General features: G+C 35.2%; 1 protein-coding gene across 2 annotated transcripts in view; it reads right to left on the bottom strand.

The window, feature by feature from the left end:
* LOC139963941 (uncharacterized) overlaps window positions 1–18,572 on the bottom strand; it is a 75,409-nt gene that overhangs the window by 29,679 nt on the left and 27,158 nt on the right. For both annotated transcript variants that reach the window (XM_071965181.1, XM_071965180.1), the window contains exons 2-6: window positions 16,639–16,708; window positions 15,273–15,575; window positions 12,139–13,317; window positions 8,115–8,431; window positions 4,648–4,856 (exon numbers count right to left, since the gene is read on the bottom strand). In XM_071965181.1, the coding sequence (XP_071821282.1) occupies window positions 4,648–4,856; window positions 8,115–8,431; window positions 12,139–13,317; window positions 15,273–15,575; window positions 16,639–16,702 (2,072 nt within the window). In that variant the 5' untranslated portion in view covers window positions 16,703–16,708. The remainder of the gene's footprint in view (window positions 1–4,647; window positions 4,857–8,114; window positions 8,432–12,138; window positions 13,318–15,272; window positions 15,576–16,638; window positions 16,709–18,572) is intronic.

Genomic DNA, 18,572 nt, shown 5'->3' on the forward strand with positions numbered 1-18,572 from the left:
GTGATGTATCAAATATAACAATTAAATTTCCATCGGAACCTCAATCCTTGATCTCAGTTCTGTAAAAATACAATTTTAGTTGCAACACTGTTACTGTAGTTCATGTTATTAAGTACATGAAATGAAATTTAATTAGAATTTGGGAAGAGGGAGTTAAGAGCATTGGATTATTTAATTAGCTTAATGACAATAGGTAAAGGTGAAATGAAATAAAAGCGTTAATGCTTGAAGTCAGATTGATTAAAAGTGTCGTTATGTGTTTACAATTGTTTAAATTTAAAGAACACTCTTCACCTTGGTTATATTTATAAATTTTCAACATGTATCACCGAGTTTGTCATCATGTACAATGTGTATTACGTCATGTGGCTGGGGTTAATACAATGTGTAGTGTTAAGATAGTTAATCGTGTGTGTGTATATATACAAAATGGGTCAAAAAAGTTTCGAGAAGATAGTGACTTTCCTTAGTTATGTATACAAAATGTGGGTTTATGGTTCTTCATCAGCTTAAAACTTAGATCATGTCTCACGTAATCGTTGATTTATTGATATACGAGCAAACAACTTAAAGCATTGAATAATTGACTACGCGTTATGTGCCCACCCGTCACGAAGGTATACACAACTTTATCTTGCATTATTATGCCTAGCGGTCTATGCGTAGAGCATTCTTCTTTCTCTTTATGCCTTCTGAAAGCGTAGATTCGAGATATTTAGGCACAATAACTTAACATGTTTTAACTCTATTCGCTGCGACTTGACGAAACGAAAACCCCGGATGTGCGACCGACGGAATACTATAACCCACAGATCTCTACTAACTGTATTCCCAGGAACATAACACCTCTCCTTCGGTTTATTTTCTGTTTTATATTCCTTTTATTTTTACTTGGCGACCATGTGACTATCACAGTGTACTGATAAAAAAGTTTTAATCAGCATAACACCATGATTCATGTAAAACGTCGCAAATCATTACGCAATGAGTTAATTTAAACAAGTGAATAATTGTCTTTTCTTTAACTCGGCAACAAACAATATATGTACCATGGGCGTTCATGAACCATATCAGATTTACTTTGCTGAGACAGATATCAAGGTGTCTTTGGAAGCAGAGCATGCGGTAATTGTATTATAACTTCATCAACTGTACATTCAAAGGCACATTGGTAGGTATTCCTGGTTTCTGTTATTGGATGGGCCATGCGGTCACCAAGAGCCCCCTTGCCATCTGTCTCCTTGAGGGGGGTGGGGGAGGAGTTAGCGAATTGTGACATGGTTCTTGCTTCTATTTATTTTTTCTATGCTAATCTTGGTTCTGATTTTATACTGACTTGGTATATACTTCTGATATTAACTGACAATGGCCATATTTACGACCTGGCAGTTGTAAAAGTGTTGATTCCGATTGTTAACTTGTAGGTTCATTCATTGTGTAGAAATCTGTTTGTTAGCTTGTGTTATTACAATAATGTAAACCATTTGGAAGAAAGTATGAAGGTGATGATGACAGCCTTCTAAGTCTTTCTAAATTCGCTAGAAACAGTTTAGTTGCAAATTTGAAATCGATTTCTAGTTGTCATTGTATATTATTCATTTTAAACTTCGATGGAATAATTTAATTCACTGTCACCTGTTCTGTGCAGATTAAAACAACTAGTGCAGTATATAATTCGATATTTAAAGAGAGATAAGATCCCATAAAACGAATCTTAATAGCTCTCATGTGCTTTGTTTTCTTATTCGTGTTGTTGTTTGCTTGCTTATGTTTATGGCTGAGAAATGTTGCGAAATATGTTAACTTAAGGGATGTATTGGATCTTATGACTATATTTTTAGATTTGCTATAGGCGGCATGAACCTTCGAATAACTCATTCCCTGCTAAACACGAACAATATTTCATCTTAATAAATTCGCACGATTTAATCATAATATTATTGGTTGTAATGGTAAACACTAAAATCAACCAATTCTTGATGATAAAGATGCCGCTGTAAAACATGTGGTGCTGACACTTTTCAGCATAAATGTCGAAGACGTTTGAGTCACTTGATATTATTTGATAAGAACAAAACAGTAGACAGGGCTGGCTAACTAAAGAATTCAAAACGTTCGATTTTCAAATTAAATAGTTTATCAGTTAAAAATTAACCATTTTCCTTTTCCACAGCTTAAGGAAAGACAAATTATATGGAGCATAATTTGTTAGCTTTATACGTCATAATGGGATTATGAACATATTGTATAAAACCTCAAAGATTTTCAAGGTTACGTTTAATCAACTTTACAGAATAAAAATGTTCTTCATAGAGCTAGGCAATTAAGAACCTTCAATGTTTGTAGTCACATATTAGATATGTGAGCTATATTAATGGCTATTCAATTATGTGTTAATTAGGCAGACTTCCATATACCAACAAGGAGTGCATAAAGAAAGAAAAATTGAAGAAAGGGAAATAAAACATTCCTTCTATCAAATTAAGGAGAGGAGCAAGTGAGGGATGTATTAAACAACCAAGGAAATCAAGTTTACTCATTTCAAATATATAAACAGAGAATAGCAATGAGAACACGTTGTAATATCATGGCATATGACATACAGTATCACTGAATGGCTGTTTGATATATACCTAACCCGTATTGAATAAAATGATGCATTATTCCCAGCCACTGCTAGACACGGACAGACCTAGTTATCGTCAGTTTCCATAGTTACGTTGCATGGCAGTTACAACATTCCAGGTGTACAATAGATGCGTGACTCATTTATCTTTCTATTCATTATCTTTAACCGGCTCCTGTCATCTATTATTATGCTAATTAGGTATTTACAGGAGATCCAGGTGTGTCATCTCTACTGTTAACTTTTTTTACTTTAGAAATAAATTGTTTGAATCAATTGTCTGTGCAGAAAACTGTTGTACAAGCAGAGTAGGCCTACTGTGTGTGGTAAAACGTTGATGATGTTATTGGGTAGAAACAGAATTGATTTGAAGGGCCTAAAAAACGATTATGTACGACGGGGATGGGGGAGTGGCGAAGGAAGGGGTGGTGGTGGGTCCAGGTAAGGTGTCTGAAGGGGAGTGGGGTAGAGGGGGCAAGACTAAACTTACCCAAGAGCACACTGGGATTAATGTAAAGTATTTAGTCTAGATAGGGAATAAACATAATGTGTTACATTTTTTTTATAGTCAGACCAAACAAAACCCCAAAGTGTATTATTTCCAGTAATATTTTTCTCCTTGGTTACAGTTATTCCTGGAATGGCGGTATTTCACTTATAACATATATTAAGCAGCTTTCTTTCCACATACTAAATATTTGGTGGAGGTGCGATGGGGGGGGGGCGGGTGCGACTTTCTTTTTAGTAAACACGTCAGCTGTAAGTTGAAGATGTCACTGATTGTTTAGTGAATGGTAAGGACGGAAAGGATACACTTTTACGAGGTTTGATCTGTGAGACCAAAGAAGGCGAGAGAAGGAGCGAGAGGGGGGGTGGTTTGGGGTGGGGGGGGGTTGGGGGTCTTGGAGGATTAATTAACACTGAATTGTAAAGGGCCAAGTAGGGACGTCATGATCGAATCAAGTTTGAAGTAACATTAATACGAGGAATATTAAAACATTAAACAGATTTTGTTGAAAGTTATGAATTATACAAAGCTGAAGCTCTCGGTTACATTTTTAGTTATGTTAAAATATAAGCATAAATATTAAATTTGCTTATTTTGTATAACATCGTATTTCAAACTATATAAAGAAGAAATTGATGTAGTTTTAAGTGGTTTAAACTTGAACCTCTAAAATTTATCAGATACAGATTTGCCTTTAATGATATTTACGGCAATAATTTTTTTTTTAAACTTCATAGTTAACTCAATAACAAGTATTTATATCCTTTTTGTTAACTTTTATTTTGTTTTAATTTGTTAACCTATTTTGAGTAGCTATTTTTGAAGTTTTGACTACTAAAACTGTTTTATTGGTTGCTTGTTTGGTATTTGCTATAAGTATCATAATCTGATCACAACTTTGGGGAGTCTATAACAACAAAGTTATGAGTTATTACTATTTTTATTGCCATCATTTTACTACTTTAATATTAATAACGATTTTCAATCCCTTTCGTTGAGAAATTTTTAAATTAATTGTTCATAATTGAAAATCAAATATTTCAGAGGTTTCAGTCAAAAGTAACAGTTATTCCTTATAAAACTACTTTAAATAGAAAGAATATTAATTTTACTAAATCCAACTACCTTGTGTATATCTTATTTTATCCTAATAAACATTCCTGTCATTCTAAAACCTAATTCTTAGTTAAATGTTAACAATGAACTAAACAAAGAACGTTTTAAACAACCCCAACCACCCCTCCACCCCTCTCTTACAAATACTCTCTTAAAATATTCCCTATTAATCCATTGTATTTTGTTTTATTTATCATAATATCCTACAGAATTCCTGTCTCGATGACCTAATTATTCAAATAAATCCAACTTATCTAATTAAATCCAATCCTTGACATTAAACTACAGCAGACTTTACATTCTCTATTGTTAGTTTAATATTGATAACTTTTATTAATTAAATTAATTCCCTGTTTAACTGTTATGATGATTCTAACATCTACACCGGAATACTTACTCCAGCACCTTCAAGCTTTTACACTGTGAGGAGTAAGACAAGATGGCCACCAACTCTTCATTAGTTAGTCTCCTTTCTTTGTCAGTGATCTCCAGCTTCTTGAGAGAACTCAGGATAGGGAGAGAGAGACCAGACTTAAGGATAAGGTTCAGACGAGACTCATCAACTCTAGGAGAGCAGTGGAATAGATACACACAGGAGATAGGAATCTAGAATGAAAGAATAGAGATACTGATAATAGAGTAGATAGAGATAAAAAGATTGGATTTGGTTAGGACTAGAATAATTATTATCATATTATAAATAATAAAAATAACGCAATAAAAATAGAGGAAAGTAAAGCGATAAACTAAAACATTTGGGTCGTGTTTATTTGTGAATAGGAATAAATTAATGGAAAGGAAATAAGGGATTGATTTTAAGGGGAGACAAATATTAACAGAAATAATTAGATTAGAGGAAAATAATGTAGTATTAAAGGGTTTCTTTAATTGTTTTACAATTAAATGATTAATTAAATGTGTTATAGCTACATTAGTAAGGTTTAATAAAATAAGAATGTGAGTCTACATATTTTAATTTATTAGTTAGTAGGAAACAAATCTCAATGACGGGTTGATAATTATATTATAAAAAGGGTAAATAGAAATTGAGATTATTCTATCTTTTGAAGAAAAATATTGATCAAATTTATTTGTGTTTTAATTGAGAACTTTCAGAAGGTAAAAGTAATTTAAATGTAAATATTAGTCACTAGTGTAGTAGGAATCATGAAAAGGAAACTTCTACTTCAACTATAATACAAGGTTTTTATAAAGTTTAAGGAGATTTGGAAGAATTATATTTAAATAAATAGATTGTTTCGTATCATTAAAAATGCAATTTAGAGAAGCAGATGTAGATCAAATTCAAGTTTCAAGAGAGAAGGTCGATGAGGCTGAAACTCAAATTTTAATATACAAATTATAAAATTATTGATCCAAATCCTACTATTCTGCTTGAATTATAAATATTTCCAATTAATACGATTTGTTAAAAGATTTTGTCTATCTGTGTTTAGTTATTAAATTCATTCCTAAGTTACGGTTTGATTGTGAAATAACTTGTCGTGGATTTTTTCGAAATGTAACATTTTTCTTTCTTTCTGTTTGTAGATATTTCAAGGTATTGCTTATGACCTTAAATTTCTAAACTTTATCGTTTCTTCTAATTAAATAGTATCACCCGCTTCTTACATTTTTCTTTACAAATAATATTGTTAAATGGATACACTTCATATCCTTGAGGGTTAATTATACTAATTAATAATTAGAGCTACGGCTCTGCCTAACGTCTGCTATGGCGTGTTGCAGCGTAAAAGAAATGGCGCACATTAAATTTCAAAACCATTTTAATTAATTATTAAATATCATGTGGCCATGAGTTTCGTAGGAAGGTACTTTTGAGCGGGGGGGGGGGGCTGAAGACTGTTGGCCGGCCTGGGGGAGGGGTCTAAGTGGAGGGGGTGTCCCCCTCCCCTTTGGATCTTTTGCTATGTGTTAGAGGTATTTGTAATGAACACTCCATCAAACAAAAAACCTTGAATAGTTTAGGTAGGTCACACAACTATGGATATAATCTTGAATGTACTTTGTTTGTTATTTGATTTGCATTTTGCTTTAATATTGGAAATATGATTTGAAATATAATTGGACAGTAAAATCACATCAACTCCATCTTTGATATTCATCTCAAATCATCATAGAGCGGGAGCCCAGAGGGTTTGGTTAGCTGAGAAGGTAACCGGTTGCCTTGTACATCACAATGTCCACAGTGCATTCCTGTAAACGAAACCAGATGACTGGCAAACCGGCTGTGGTTGGTGTGTGGCTGGGAGAGCAATTTTAAAGTCACCTAAAAGCTAACCTAGATCATATTTCATGGTAACCATATCAAAGTAAGTACAATGTGTCAGGTATGGCCCCAAGAGCAACAAATGGCCATCGCCAGTAATTATTGGAGGTGGGGTACCCCTGCCAGTCATCAATAATTGACCCCTCACGGCTGACCTAGGTCAGCTCATGAGGTAACCACTTGAAACCTACTGGAAAATGATGGTTAGGACTTCAGATACAAGGGATGGGCATTGCCAGTAATTTATATGTGTGGGGTACCCCTGCCAGTAGACCCCCAAAATGCCCATCCCTCCCCTCATTGACCTAGGTCAGCTCATGAGGTAACCAGTTGAAACCTACTGGAAAATGATAGGTATCACTTCATATGTTAGGGATGGGCATTTCCAGTAATTTATATTAGTGGGGTACCCCTGCCAGTAGACCCCCAAAATGCCCACCCCGCTCATTGACCTAGGTCAGCTCATGATGTAACCAGTTGAAACCTACTGGAAAATGATAGGGGTCACTTCATATGTAAGGGATGGGCATTTCCAGAAATTTCTATTAGTGGGGTACCCCTGCCAGTAGACCCCCAAATGCCCAACCCCTCCTTGACCCAGGTCAGCTCATGAGGTAACCACTTGAAAACAGATGGTTAGGCTTAGCTAGATTTCTCATTGACTTAGTGTGGAGTTAGGCTACCATGTGGAAGAAATTATTATTTATTCATTCGTTTATTTCATAGGAGAGGCTGACAAGGAATTTTACGAGATGTTTATGGATTATAGACGGATTAACTAAAAAATAATAATCGCAAGTGGCTTTTACTAATTGTTTATTCCAAATGCAATCAAATTGCGCGTATCGCGCAATCTCGCGCTATCGCGCTAATGCCCTGGGCCTGCATAATAGATAGTAGTAGTTAAAACTGTTTAATATAGCTAATAATAGCTAAATTGGATATTTATATGGTGTGATCAATAGACGTGGAGAGCATGCATAAGCAGCGACGGCAGTGCGATGTTAGTAGTAATGTTAATTACATGAAGTTATTAACAAGTTAATGAAAGAAACAAAAGCAAATAGAAATTATTGAGGAAGGTTTTATACCTTATCTTACACCTACGTATTTGAACATGAAAACATTGTCAGTAGAGAATATAATTCATTTTTTTTTAAGCATCCAATATGTAATTGCTTGAAAATCGTGTTACACGAGGGTAAACAATTTTTTCGCCTTTTATATCATCATTTATTATTCAATCGTTGCTGCTACATTTAGACAATGAGTCAATGGTCCACACTAAATGTGGTGCCATATTTATTACATTTCCCTGGCATTCAGGAAGGAAATTTAATTAGTTAGTTTGTTGTCTATCCACAATGAGAATGAACATCAGAACCCAAATGAATAAATACAAAAAGTGTTGGCCGATAATTGCAATGAACTATTGTAATAGAATCTTAACAATGTGGGTAGCAAAGTTGAGTCACAAATATTGAATAAATTAAACCAAGATGGATTAACTTTTTCAACTTAAGAATTGGTTCTGATGTGATGAGAGTATCAATAGTACACAAATTGAAAATTACCTGCTTAGCTGAAGCAGCTTCAAGGACTTGTATGTTAGACCTCTGTAACAAAATGGTATCTTCTTTTCCAATATAAAAGATATATGACAAAGAGTCCTTAACTGACAGCATAAATTGGTCTGACTTTTCTTCTTGTTCAAGCATGCAAAGGATAGCAAACTGACGTCCCTCTTCGGTTTCCTGCAGGTGTTTCACGATGATGTCTGCTGCTGACTTGTTGAGTCCACATGCAAAGCGATAGACATACTGGAGGTCAAGCGGGTTGATGCTCTTCAAGGTTTCCTTCACATTGATTGATGACGCTGCTGAAGACGCTCCTACAAATCCAAGAAGACAGATTATATGGGTTTTAATGTGTACAATTCACTGTAGGCATGAGATCAAGGTGTTGACACATTGTAATAGTGTCACTGTACCATTGTCTTATTTGTAGCATCAAATCTTCCTATAATTTAATAAGTAACCATTGTATATAGTGTTATTTGTAAAACTATCAATCCCTTTGTGTATGTCAATGATGTTTTATGTTGTTGTGACATCATTAATATCACTGTAATTATAAATAGGAATCAGGTCTAAGCACAGGCCTAGTGACATTGAATAATAACATTGAAACCTGTCTTCATTTTATGCTTTGTTACTGCAATGTAAGTACTGACAGGCCAGTACGACAGTGAATTGTAAACCTAAGCCTGCCTTCATTACAAGCTTTATTGCTGGCTTGTGGTACTGACAGGCCAGTATAAAAGTAAATAGTTACTCTAAGCCCGCCTTCATTACATGCTTCATTTAAGTATGTTAGGACAGAATCATCATTATTACTCAATATAATGTAGGTCAGTCTGACTGGTTTACCACAATGGTCCCATTGCTTATGCAACTTGTCCAAATTGTCATCCTGTGAGGGCTTCTTTAATCTTTACCAAAAGTAGGGTCAATTAGGGTCAAAGGTTATATGAGGTTATTAGCAATCAACTGGAAGAATGAGTCAAATCTGCATCTCAGCTAGATGCCTGCTCACATTGTCAGTAAGCTTGGTCTTAACAATTCAGTTTGTGAAGGGGCACAATAAACAACACAGAAAAAAGTCAGCATCATCTGTGTAGATCTATATTACAGTGAAAACATTAAATTGGATGCAGTAAATGAGTATTTCTCTCAACCGGTCAAATTGTAACATCCTTTTACAGACCTCCTCATATTGTTTTGTTTTAAGAAGGTCAACTGTTATAACAGGCTATGATGATATTGTCAGTCAATAAGGAAATGTCTGAGTTGTTTTACATAATTGATATACATCGCTACGTTCTAGTTTGTGAACTTCATTGGTCTTTTCATGTCAGTGAAACAGAGAGCCAGCTGTAGAGACTTGTAAGAATGATGTCTATAAAAGAATGTAATCATCAGATATTAGAATATACAGCTTATTGCATGTAATCTAAACCTCAATGGGTTTTTTGCATTCCTGGTTAAGCAGTAGTTTTTGGTTTTGATGATAATCGTAACATATGCACTCATAATGACGTATAATGTGTGCGTTTGTTTTGCTATCTGACCGAGGACTTGAACAAAACAATTTCAGGTCCTCGGTTGTGATTTCTAAAGAATCACCACGTCCTCGGAAGAATTCTATTGTATGGGGTATTGTTAAGGTTAGAGTACATGGATTTGAACAATGGAAAATACAATGGGGTCCTCGGTCTGAATGTAATGCAAACATGTGTGTGTGTGTGTGCGTGAGTTCGCTTGTGACGCCCAGCTTGTAAACACGATATCTCAAGAAGGGAAGTTCAGACCAATGTCATATTTGATGTGTAGAAGTTCCACATTAATTACAAGTAGCCTATTGTTTTTGGTGGGGTAACCAGGGGCCAACTTGTGAAAACTTGTAAAAACGATATCTCAAGATGGGAAGCATGGGCAGACCTCATACTGTAGTTGGTGTGTAAGAGTACCACATTGTGTAAAAGAAGCCTATCATTTTTGGTGGATGGCAAAGATCAGTTGAGGTCACCAGGGGTCAAGTTGTGAAAACTTTGTAAACTTGTACATCCTCACTGTACATTACGTCAGATTCATAAAGAAAACTGCTCATGTTACATCATCTAAACCACAATGCATTTTTGGATTCTGCTTCTTGTTTAAAACAGTACACTGAATATTTATGAGGTGCCATTGGCATCTAGCTTCATATTGATAAAGATACTTCATTCTCGATAAATCATTCCATTCAAGCTGCTTAATGTGCTTTGTTTTGAAACTTTCTGACCTTTAGATTTTGATTTCACATTTCCACCGAATAAAATTTAACACTTTTCCTTGATTCCACAGTCCAACAAACTTGCAAACTCCATTGACAGAGGCTTGGAGAGCAAACCTATTCCTACAATATCCTGGCTGATATTGTGGTTGGTGGTACAGATACTACTACTACTGTAGCATAACTTGCGATATTTTGCATATATACAGTACTGTAGTTAGCTTCTTGAGTTTGGAGTGGTATGGCCTGAACATGGTATTACAAGGTAAAAGGGACATCCTGATTCAGGGTTTCAGGCTCTTAAAAGAGTTGTTTTAAGACTATAATTATTTAAAGTTAGTGTTTTTTTTATTAATATAGAGTACGACCTTAAGTTCCTTTGTCAGTAACATATCTATGTGCAAATTATTATGCAAATAATTGTGCATATGAACTATAGTATTGACCTCATGTGAGTTAGGGTCATCAGTGTTGCTGATCTATAGTTCTTCTCTGCTTGAATTGGTAAATGTTTTGAAAAATACTTCTCAGCATATTACCCTCGAAATTGTAAACTTACTTTGAAAAACAATAACAGGGAAAAGAGAGAATTCAGAAGATGATTTAATTTGAAATAATATTTTGGTTTATCTGGTATTAGGTTTTGACTGGCTTGTCACATATTTTACTTGTATAATGCCACACAAATTACAGATTCCTTTAAATGTTATTTATTAGTTTGTGATCTTGTCTTGTTACTTGCAAACTTAAGTTGCCGAGGATGGAGAAAGTCACGGCGTTTGTTTACGTTCTAACATTTTGTGTATTGTTATTGTGGTAGTCGACCAGGTCATCTATGAAATCTTTGTGAGATGAGATATAATCAAAAGCTTAATTTTTTATACATTTTGGATTAGATTGACTTAACAAATAATCGAACACTAAAAGGAAAATGGAATCATGAATATCAATGCTACTACTCATATTTAGGTAAAAATACGATTTTTGGGGCTAACACTACATGGCTATTTTGATAAGTGATTGAAACATGATGAATAAAAACAAAGATATTTTCAGCAGTGTTGCCTTGATGATATCATTCATTGTAATGTTGCCAGATGCAAAATATTACCCACTCTAATAATTCATATCTTTGTGATACAAAATGTGATGAGGATCTGGTTTATATATTTACTTGCATAGTTTTGATCATTACCTTTCTCTGATCTTTTTGATGAGCACAAATAGCAGAAACCTAGTTAATACAGTAGGCTGAATAACGTGTTGTTTAATAAATACAAAAGTCAAAGTATTCAATATGGTTATATATTCACAGCAACATAAGAACTCATGTCCATCCCAGATTACCCAGATGTGTACGATTTGTTTTTGTTTGAAAATCCAGTGTAGTCTGCTTTATCTGACATTGCCTTGGTCTTCTTGAAGGTATCTCTACATTAAGACTCTCGTATCTTCAAATACAACAAACAAAAATATAAAAAGATCCAAACCCAATTCGTTCTTGCGTTAAAGTGGGTCAGTGGCAAATGATGACTCTTTATTTGCTTACATTGTCACACGTGTTGTATGAATGTTAATGTACAGCAGGCACTGTGGGGTGGGGTACGAGGAGCATAAGCTGTTTATTATTTTTTTATTTTTTTTGGTTTATTTATGCACATGAGAGGACATATGAACAAAACATTCATCTCTCAAGTTAACTAATTATCTTACACATCAGAGATGATAAACTGTGCATCAATGATATCGGTACTGAAAACTTACCTTCACTAAGAATCCAAACCAGATGATGAGCGGCATAAAACTCACAGATGATTTTGTGCCATATTCGTGCAACCTTCTTAAATTGACCCTTGGGAATGTCAAAAACCACTTCCTGTACCAACATCCCGAGCTTTATATAGTTATCATAGAACTCTTGTCCAAGTTCTGAAACTAAATATGTCTTCTCCCATGCCAGCTGCTGGTTCTTCTGTGTGAGGCCGTCGAAAGCAATACGGTACAGCTTAGCTAGTTCCGTTTCAAAAGCAGGCACCCCAGTGTTAGCATCTTTCTTGATTTTCATATGGTTATGATTGCATTCGATCACATAAGTGAAAAATCTTGTTACTGTGCTAAATATCTCGATTTCTGGCCTCTCGTGTACTATGTGAGCAACCATAGTGGAGAAGAGAGGGACCTGACAGAGATCTTTTAAGAAGGGGTTTCTCTGAAGCTGATTTTCGATCCGATCTGCCAAGTGGACATCAACAGCCACCGCCTTCAGGACATAGTTTCGACGTTCAGCCTCCCCAAACCCTGTTAATCTGATTCGTTTTGTTTCGGGGTGTAAGTTAGGCGGGAGGATCAATGTCCTGGTAAGTATGATGACAAGAATGTCTTGAAACATTTTCATCTCAATGATGGAGAAGATATCTGTTTCGGTTTCATTCTTGTCAGGATACTCATCATAACTGTCAAATAACATGACAACAGACTTTCTGTAGGCTTTGAGGATTTCCCTAATGCAAGCTTCATCCATGTCCTCATCTTTGGGCACTATGGAATTCTTTATAGCAGTGTATATAGACGGAACACTTTTCAGTTCCCTCAACTGGAGAAATATAAGTATTTCTACAACTTTGAGAGGAGATTCAGGGTCCTCAGTACACCAGTCATAGACAATCTGTGATGCAAGTGTTGTTTTCCCGTACCCAGGGTCAGCCTCAATGATTTTTCTTTTTGACTCAGTTTTGGGGCTGCTCAGAATATCGTTGTAAGATTCTAACGATTCTAGAACATCGGGGTTTTGCATGGCATCACCCTCCTGAGCCAAGTAGTAAATACCTCCCTCAACAAATATACTGTTAACACCACACTTGTTCATGGAAGGAAATGGCTTTGCTGTTTCGTAATGCTTTCGATAGGCTATTTTTGAAAACTTGATGAAATCTCTTTTCTTTTCTGAGAATAAAAAAACACAAAGCTTTTTGAACACTTTAAAATTTACATTTAAACACTGTCCTCTATTTAGAGGCACATGAAAATTACTTTTATTTAAATCTGTATATAAAGGTAAGAGTTTGTCACTAAGTCCTTGTCAATTCTCTTATGTCTAAATGGTGTAGGTCAGTGTTCCTCGAACACACAGGATGGAAATTAACTAGTACTTCTATGCAGATATTAAATACAAACTACACGAATTGATGCTTTGATTGGAACAGATGATAAGGCCTATATTACCTTTACCTCGCTTCGTGCTTTGCGAATTAGTAGAGGGATGAACAAAGAAACAAAGATATGCTTCTTTCTGCTAATGACAAAATATTACAGTAATCAGAATAAGCCTAGCATAAACACTTTGTCCAAGTTAAGAACGAAACATTTCAACAAATTATTCGACGTTCTTTTTTTTGACACCGGATAACATTGCAGCCACGTAGCCAGGCATTTGTAAGGGGAGAACATTTTGCGACTGAAATGGAGGAGGGATGTAAGGGGAGGGGTGAGAAATTTTTGAACAGTTGAAGGTCCTTAGATGCGATCTGGTGCAATGTTTTCCCAGTTTCATCATTATCATATTTTATCATATTATCAGCAGATTTTTTTTCGGGTTCGAATTATTCTTTTACATGTTCGATCTTTTACATATTATATCAGATAGACAAACATACAGTAGTGCTCTTGTGCAATTTTTCCAGTAGGATGATTCTTGTTTATTGTCCAATGTCTGGACTTTAATACATTTGACGAACTTAACTGATGGACAATATAAACTTTTATATTTAGCAGTGTAATTAGTATGTATAGGAAGCGTGTATCACGTACAATTGCTAGCTTAACATGCTGTTCGTGCAACAACTTATGACGAATCATAGAAAGGATGAGAACGCACGTTGTGCATATACAGTTGCTAACACTCCATCGAGTCAGGCTATAATTTGTATTACCCAGTGGCCAACTGTAGGCTTGTAATAGGCTAAATTTAGCTAATTGCATCTGCCAAACTACTGTAAGTACTGCATCAGTAGTCCTGAATGCTACTACGATTATAATTGTGTTAAGGGAGCTGAACAGTATTCAAGATCAAAAGAGCACTGACAAAATACCATGCCAAAAAACAACACTTTTAACATTGTTTGCGACACTGAAAAGGGGGAGGGGTGAGCAGCCGCTCTCCTGCTCCCATCTGGCTACGTCCCTGGAACAATGGCTGCTATCAGAAAATTAAGTTTAGACCCAAACCATTATATATTAATACGTGACATTCAGGATACAGTTTGAAATGTGTAATGAAAACGGGCAAAGCAATAAATAAATAATAACCTTAAACGATGAACTATCTGGAAATCATCAAGGAGAGCATACAAATAACGTTATTATTTCATGAGCTTTGAATACCGCTGCAGTCAAAATGTTTGTCTATTTTTTATCTCGTTCGTTCGTTTCAACTAGGTTTTTATATTATTTTCATGTTTTCGTTCCATAATTTCCTGTTTCATATCGCTCATTTGAAGTTCATTTGACGTATTTACAAAAATCGAATTTCTCTTATATAAATCCCAGTCACCAATCTTTTGTCAGAGAATACAGAGTGACTTCATATGTAGGGACTTGTTATTTTCTAGTTAGTTCGGTTTTATATACAAGAGAGGCTTTTACATAAACTCAATTATGATACTCCGATACATCAGACATTTTCTCTTTTATTCGGCTATTCTTCTTTCCAAACTCAACCCTTATGAATAGTCAAGTTAGTCAACAAATATCGGTATCTTTGAAAATGAGAATTAATATTATCAAAGCCAAGTGTTATAGCCACATTTTATCATGTTATAGTCCGATCTTAAATACTTTTGTGACTTTTTTCTCTTGCTTGAGTGATTGTAAACATGAAAATATTTAGAACAGATGATTACCTTCAAGATCCTTCTTCTTCTTCTTCTTCTTCTTTGCTTGGGAAGTCTTTGTTTGGAAAGAACTTCGTATTCGCGCAGCGAGACCAGCCAGCTTCAATTTGCGTAACATCTTTAAAAGATCTGTTATATCAGTCGGAGTTATAATTCCTCGATCCTCCAAAAGATCCACCATTTCTAATCCAGGTGTCTTGGATCTATTGATGCTATCAATCTCTCCAGGTTTTAATCCAAGCAAAGTTGATAATCGTTTAATCGTGGTAACATTCAGATGATCAGCTAGGTCGACTTTAAAAAGACCGAAACCTGCGAAATAGGAACAAATGAAGGCGATGCAAAGAGTTCAAAACTACATCAGTCTGGTGTGCATGTTAACGTGCATGCTAAGCCTCCACAGTTTATCGATAGGCGTACATCGTTCCTTTCCTTTTCACTATTTTTTCCACGGATGTTCCTCACTACAATGCTGTCAGTCAAAGAGTGCAATTGGGTTTGTGTACCGTCTTAATGTATATACCTATATTACTACCACGACATAAATCAAAGACATTTGCATCCATGTCACTTAATTAACCCATGTAGTTAGTTACCTATATAGTTCGCAGTTATAGTTATGGTTAGTGCAAGAAATAAATTAATTCGTCACTAATTTGATCATACAGAGAACATCCTCAACCCTAGTGAAATATGTATTCCTCTGCTCCTACTCACTAAACATATCCTAAGTCGAATGTCAATTAAGGTCGCTTTAAGTTTTCTAACTCAGAGTATCAAGTTATCTCAAATATATGCATAATGTCACCAGTCATTGGCAAAATTACTTCAAACATTGATGGGCTAATATGTGCGTTCTCATTCAGAATAAGACGCTTGAATTGTTGTCAAATTTTAGCCGAGCTATTGGCGGCTATGGTGTAACAAAATGTCAGGTCTAAACGGTTGTAGGAAGGTTATGTGTTCACTTGATTCATGGAGTAACCTTAAAACAAATTCTCGAGTACACATGTACAGATTGTACCAGAGAAGGATTACAAGTGCTGAATGGAGTATTTCAAGTCTAATATGGCTACTGTATTGTAAAGAACATTAATTGTACTGTGCGAGAGATAAATTTACAATGCAGTGCGCTGAACATACACGCTTTTCAACTGTGTATACTTGAACAAAGGAATGTATACGCAGTCACTGCCTTTCTTGCTGTACACTCAATTAAAAGTCTTAAAACGTATGTCTGCCAAAGCCCCCTCCCCCATCCCTCACCAAAAACATGTAAACTCTGGTCTTGTACAGAGGTTTTCTGACACAAGGACAGATAAAGCAATACGTATGTAGTCCGATTATTATTACTTGTTCACTGAAAGTATCTTACCTAATTCTGCAGGGTTTGTCCCTGTGTCCTTCCCTGGGCTTTGAGAGGGGTCCGCCTGTGCCATATTGACCTGTAGAACAAAACTGAAACTGTTAGTTTCTGACGTCACGGTATCATTTACAACTAAACATTTAAGATACGTCAGCTTGTTATATTCACTTTATCAAAAACACCAGATTGTCTTTAAAAACCACACTCGACTCAGCAATTCATTGTCAGAATTTTCCCTAGATTATTGTATGTGTGTTTTTGTGTTGTGTTTTTGTGTAAAAGTAATGCAAACTTATTGTTTGCTTGCTATAACCTGTGACTTTTACTCCACGTAAAATGAATGTGTACTAACAAGAACAAGGCTTGCAGTCATCGTAGTTATTATCGTTATAGTGTAGTAATAAGAACAAGGCTTAACTTGCAGACATCGTTAAGGTGTACTAACAAGAACAAGTACCAAACTTGCTGTCATCGTAGTTATTATCCTTATAGTGTAGTAATAAGAACAAGGCTTAAACTTGCAGACATCGTTAAGGTGTACTAACAAGAACAAGGACCAAACTTGCTGTCATCGTAGTTGTTATCGTTATAGTGTAGTAATAAGAACAAGGCTTAAACTTGCAGACATCGTTAAGGTGTACTAACAAGAACAAGGACCAAACTTGCTGTCATCGTAGTTATTATCGTTATAGTGTACTAACAACAACAAGGCTCAAACTTGCAGACATCTTAGTTATCGTTAAAGTGTACTAAAAATAACAAGGCCGAGATCTGAAGGTCCAAGGCCGAGATCTCCTGAATGGTTTTCTTACACAAAAGGTCAAGCAAAATTTCACTGTATAAATTTGTGTACACACTTTCATTGTTATGCAAACGACATCCTCTGGTGCCTCTTATGTGATATGGGTAACTTTAAATGTTGTGCTTCCCTTCATTAGATGCGCATAATTCCTTATCAAATGTACATATGTGGTCAAATGTGATATACCATAAGAAATTAATCTCCCACACCCTTCCGACCAGTTTAAAATTTGATGTTGTTCTTTATATCAAAGAATTATTTTCAACGAGAACAGTGGGATTATTTAGCAGGATCCGTTTTTATTGAGACCTGTGAAGTATAGGCAGGGAGCTGTCACTGAATTTGAGTGACTCCATCTGTCATGAAAGTTCCAGATGTAGGACAATAGAGAGGTTGCAATAGACCATGGAGACTTCAGCGTGGAAGTTAATTTTCTTTGGTCGGTTAGTACACGAAGGCAACGTTAAACCGAAGCATTATCCATTATGAATATAGATGGAGGTGAACAAATGTTGCTTCTGTATCGGAACTGACAGGTTATGTTACGTGACATGTTTATTGAATGTGCTACCATTTTGTCCAATGTGACATGCCATTTCGTCACCAAGGTATAGTGAAACTAATCAAATATGCTATAAAAAAAAAAAAAGTCTACAGAAAATGTAATGTTCTCATGAAAATAGTTCAAAGAATGACTTGAGTGATTCTTCACCATGTGACCAGATAAAAAAAAATATCGTCAATGATAATATTATTGTGGCTTCCGTGGAGAAGTGGCGTCGAACAGCCCCTTCAGAATATATTAAATTGAACCGTGAGGACTTATTGAATTACGGTCCAAAACTCCTAACACACGCATTCCGTTTGTGAGTAATTATTTATAAACATGTATATATACAGTATATATATATATATACAGTATATATATACACATAAACAACATAACATCACACTGATAAGTTCAAACTCAACTGATACAAATAATTAAAGAAAAAAGGGAAATCACACTCAGAAAACTGTCCCAATATGGAACAAAGGGGGATAACTATTTATATTAAGAATATATTAAATTGAACCGTGAGGATATATATATATATATATATATATATATATATCCTCACGGTTCAATTTAATATATTCT

The sequence above is a fragment of the Apostichopus japonicus genome, chromosome 22, assembly GCF_037975245.1.
Source record: "Apostichopus japonicus isolate 1M-3 chromosome 22, ASM3797524v1, whole genome shotgun sequence".
NCBI classification, from domain to species: domain Eukaryota; kingdom Metazoa; phylum Echinodermata; class Holothuroidea; order Aspidochirotida; family Stichopodidae; genus Apostichopus; species Apostichopus japonicus.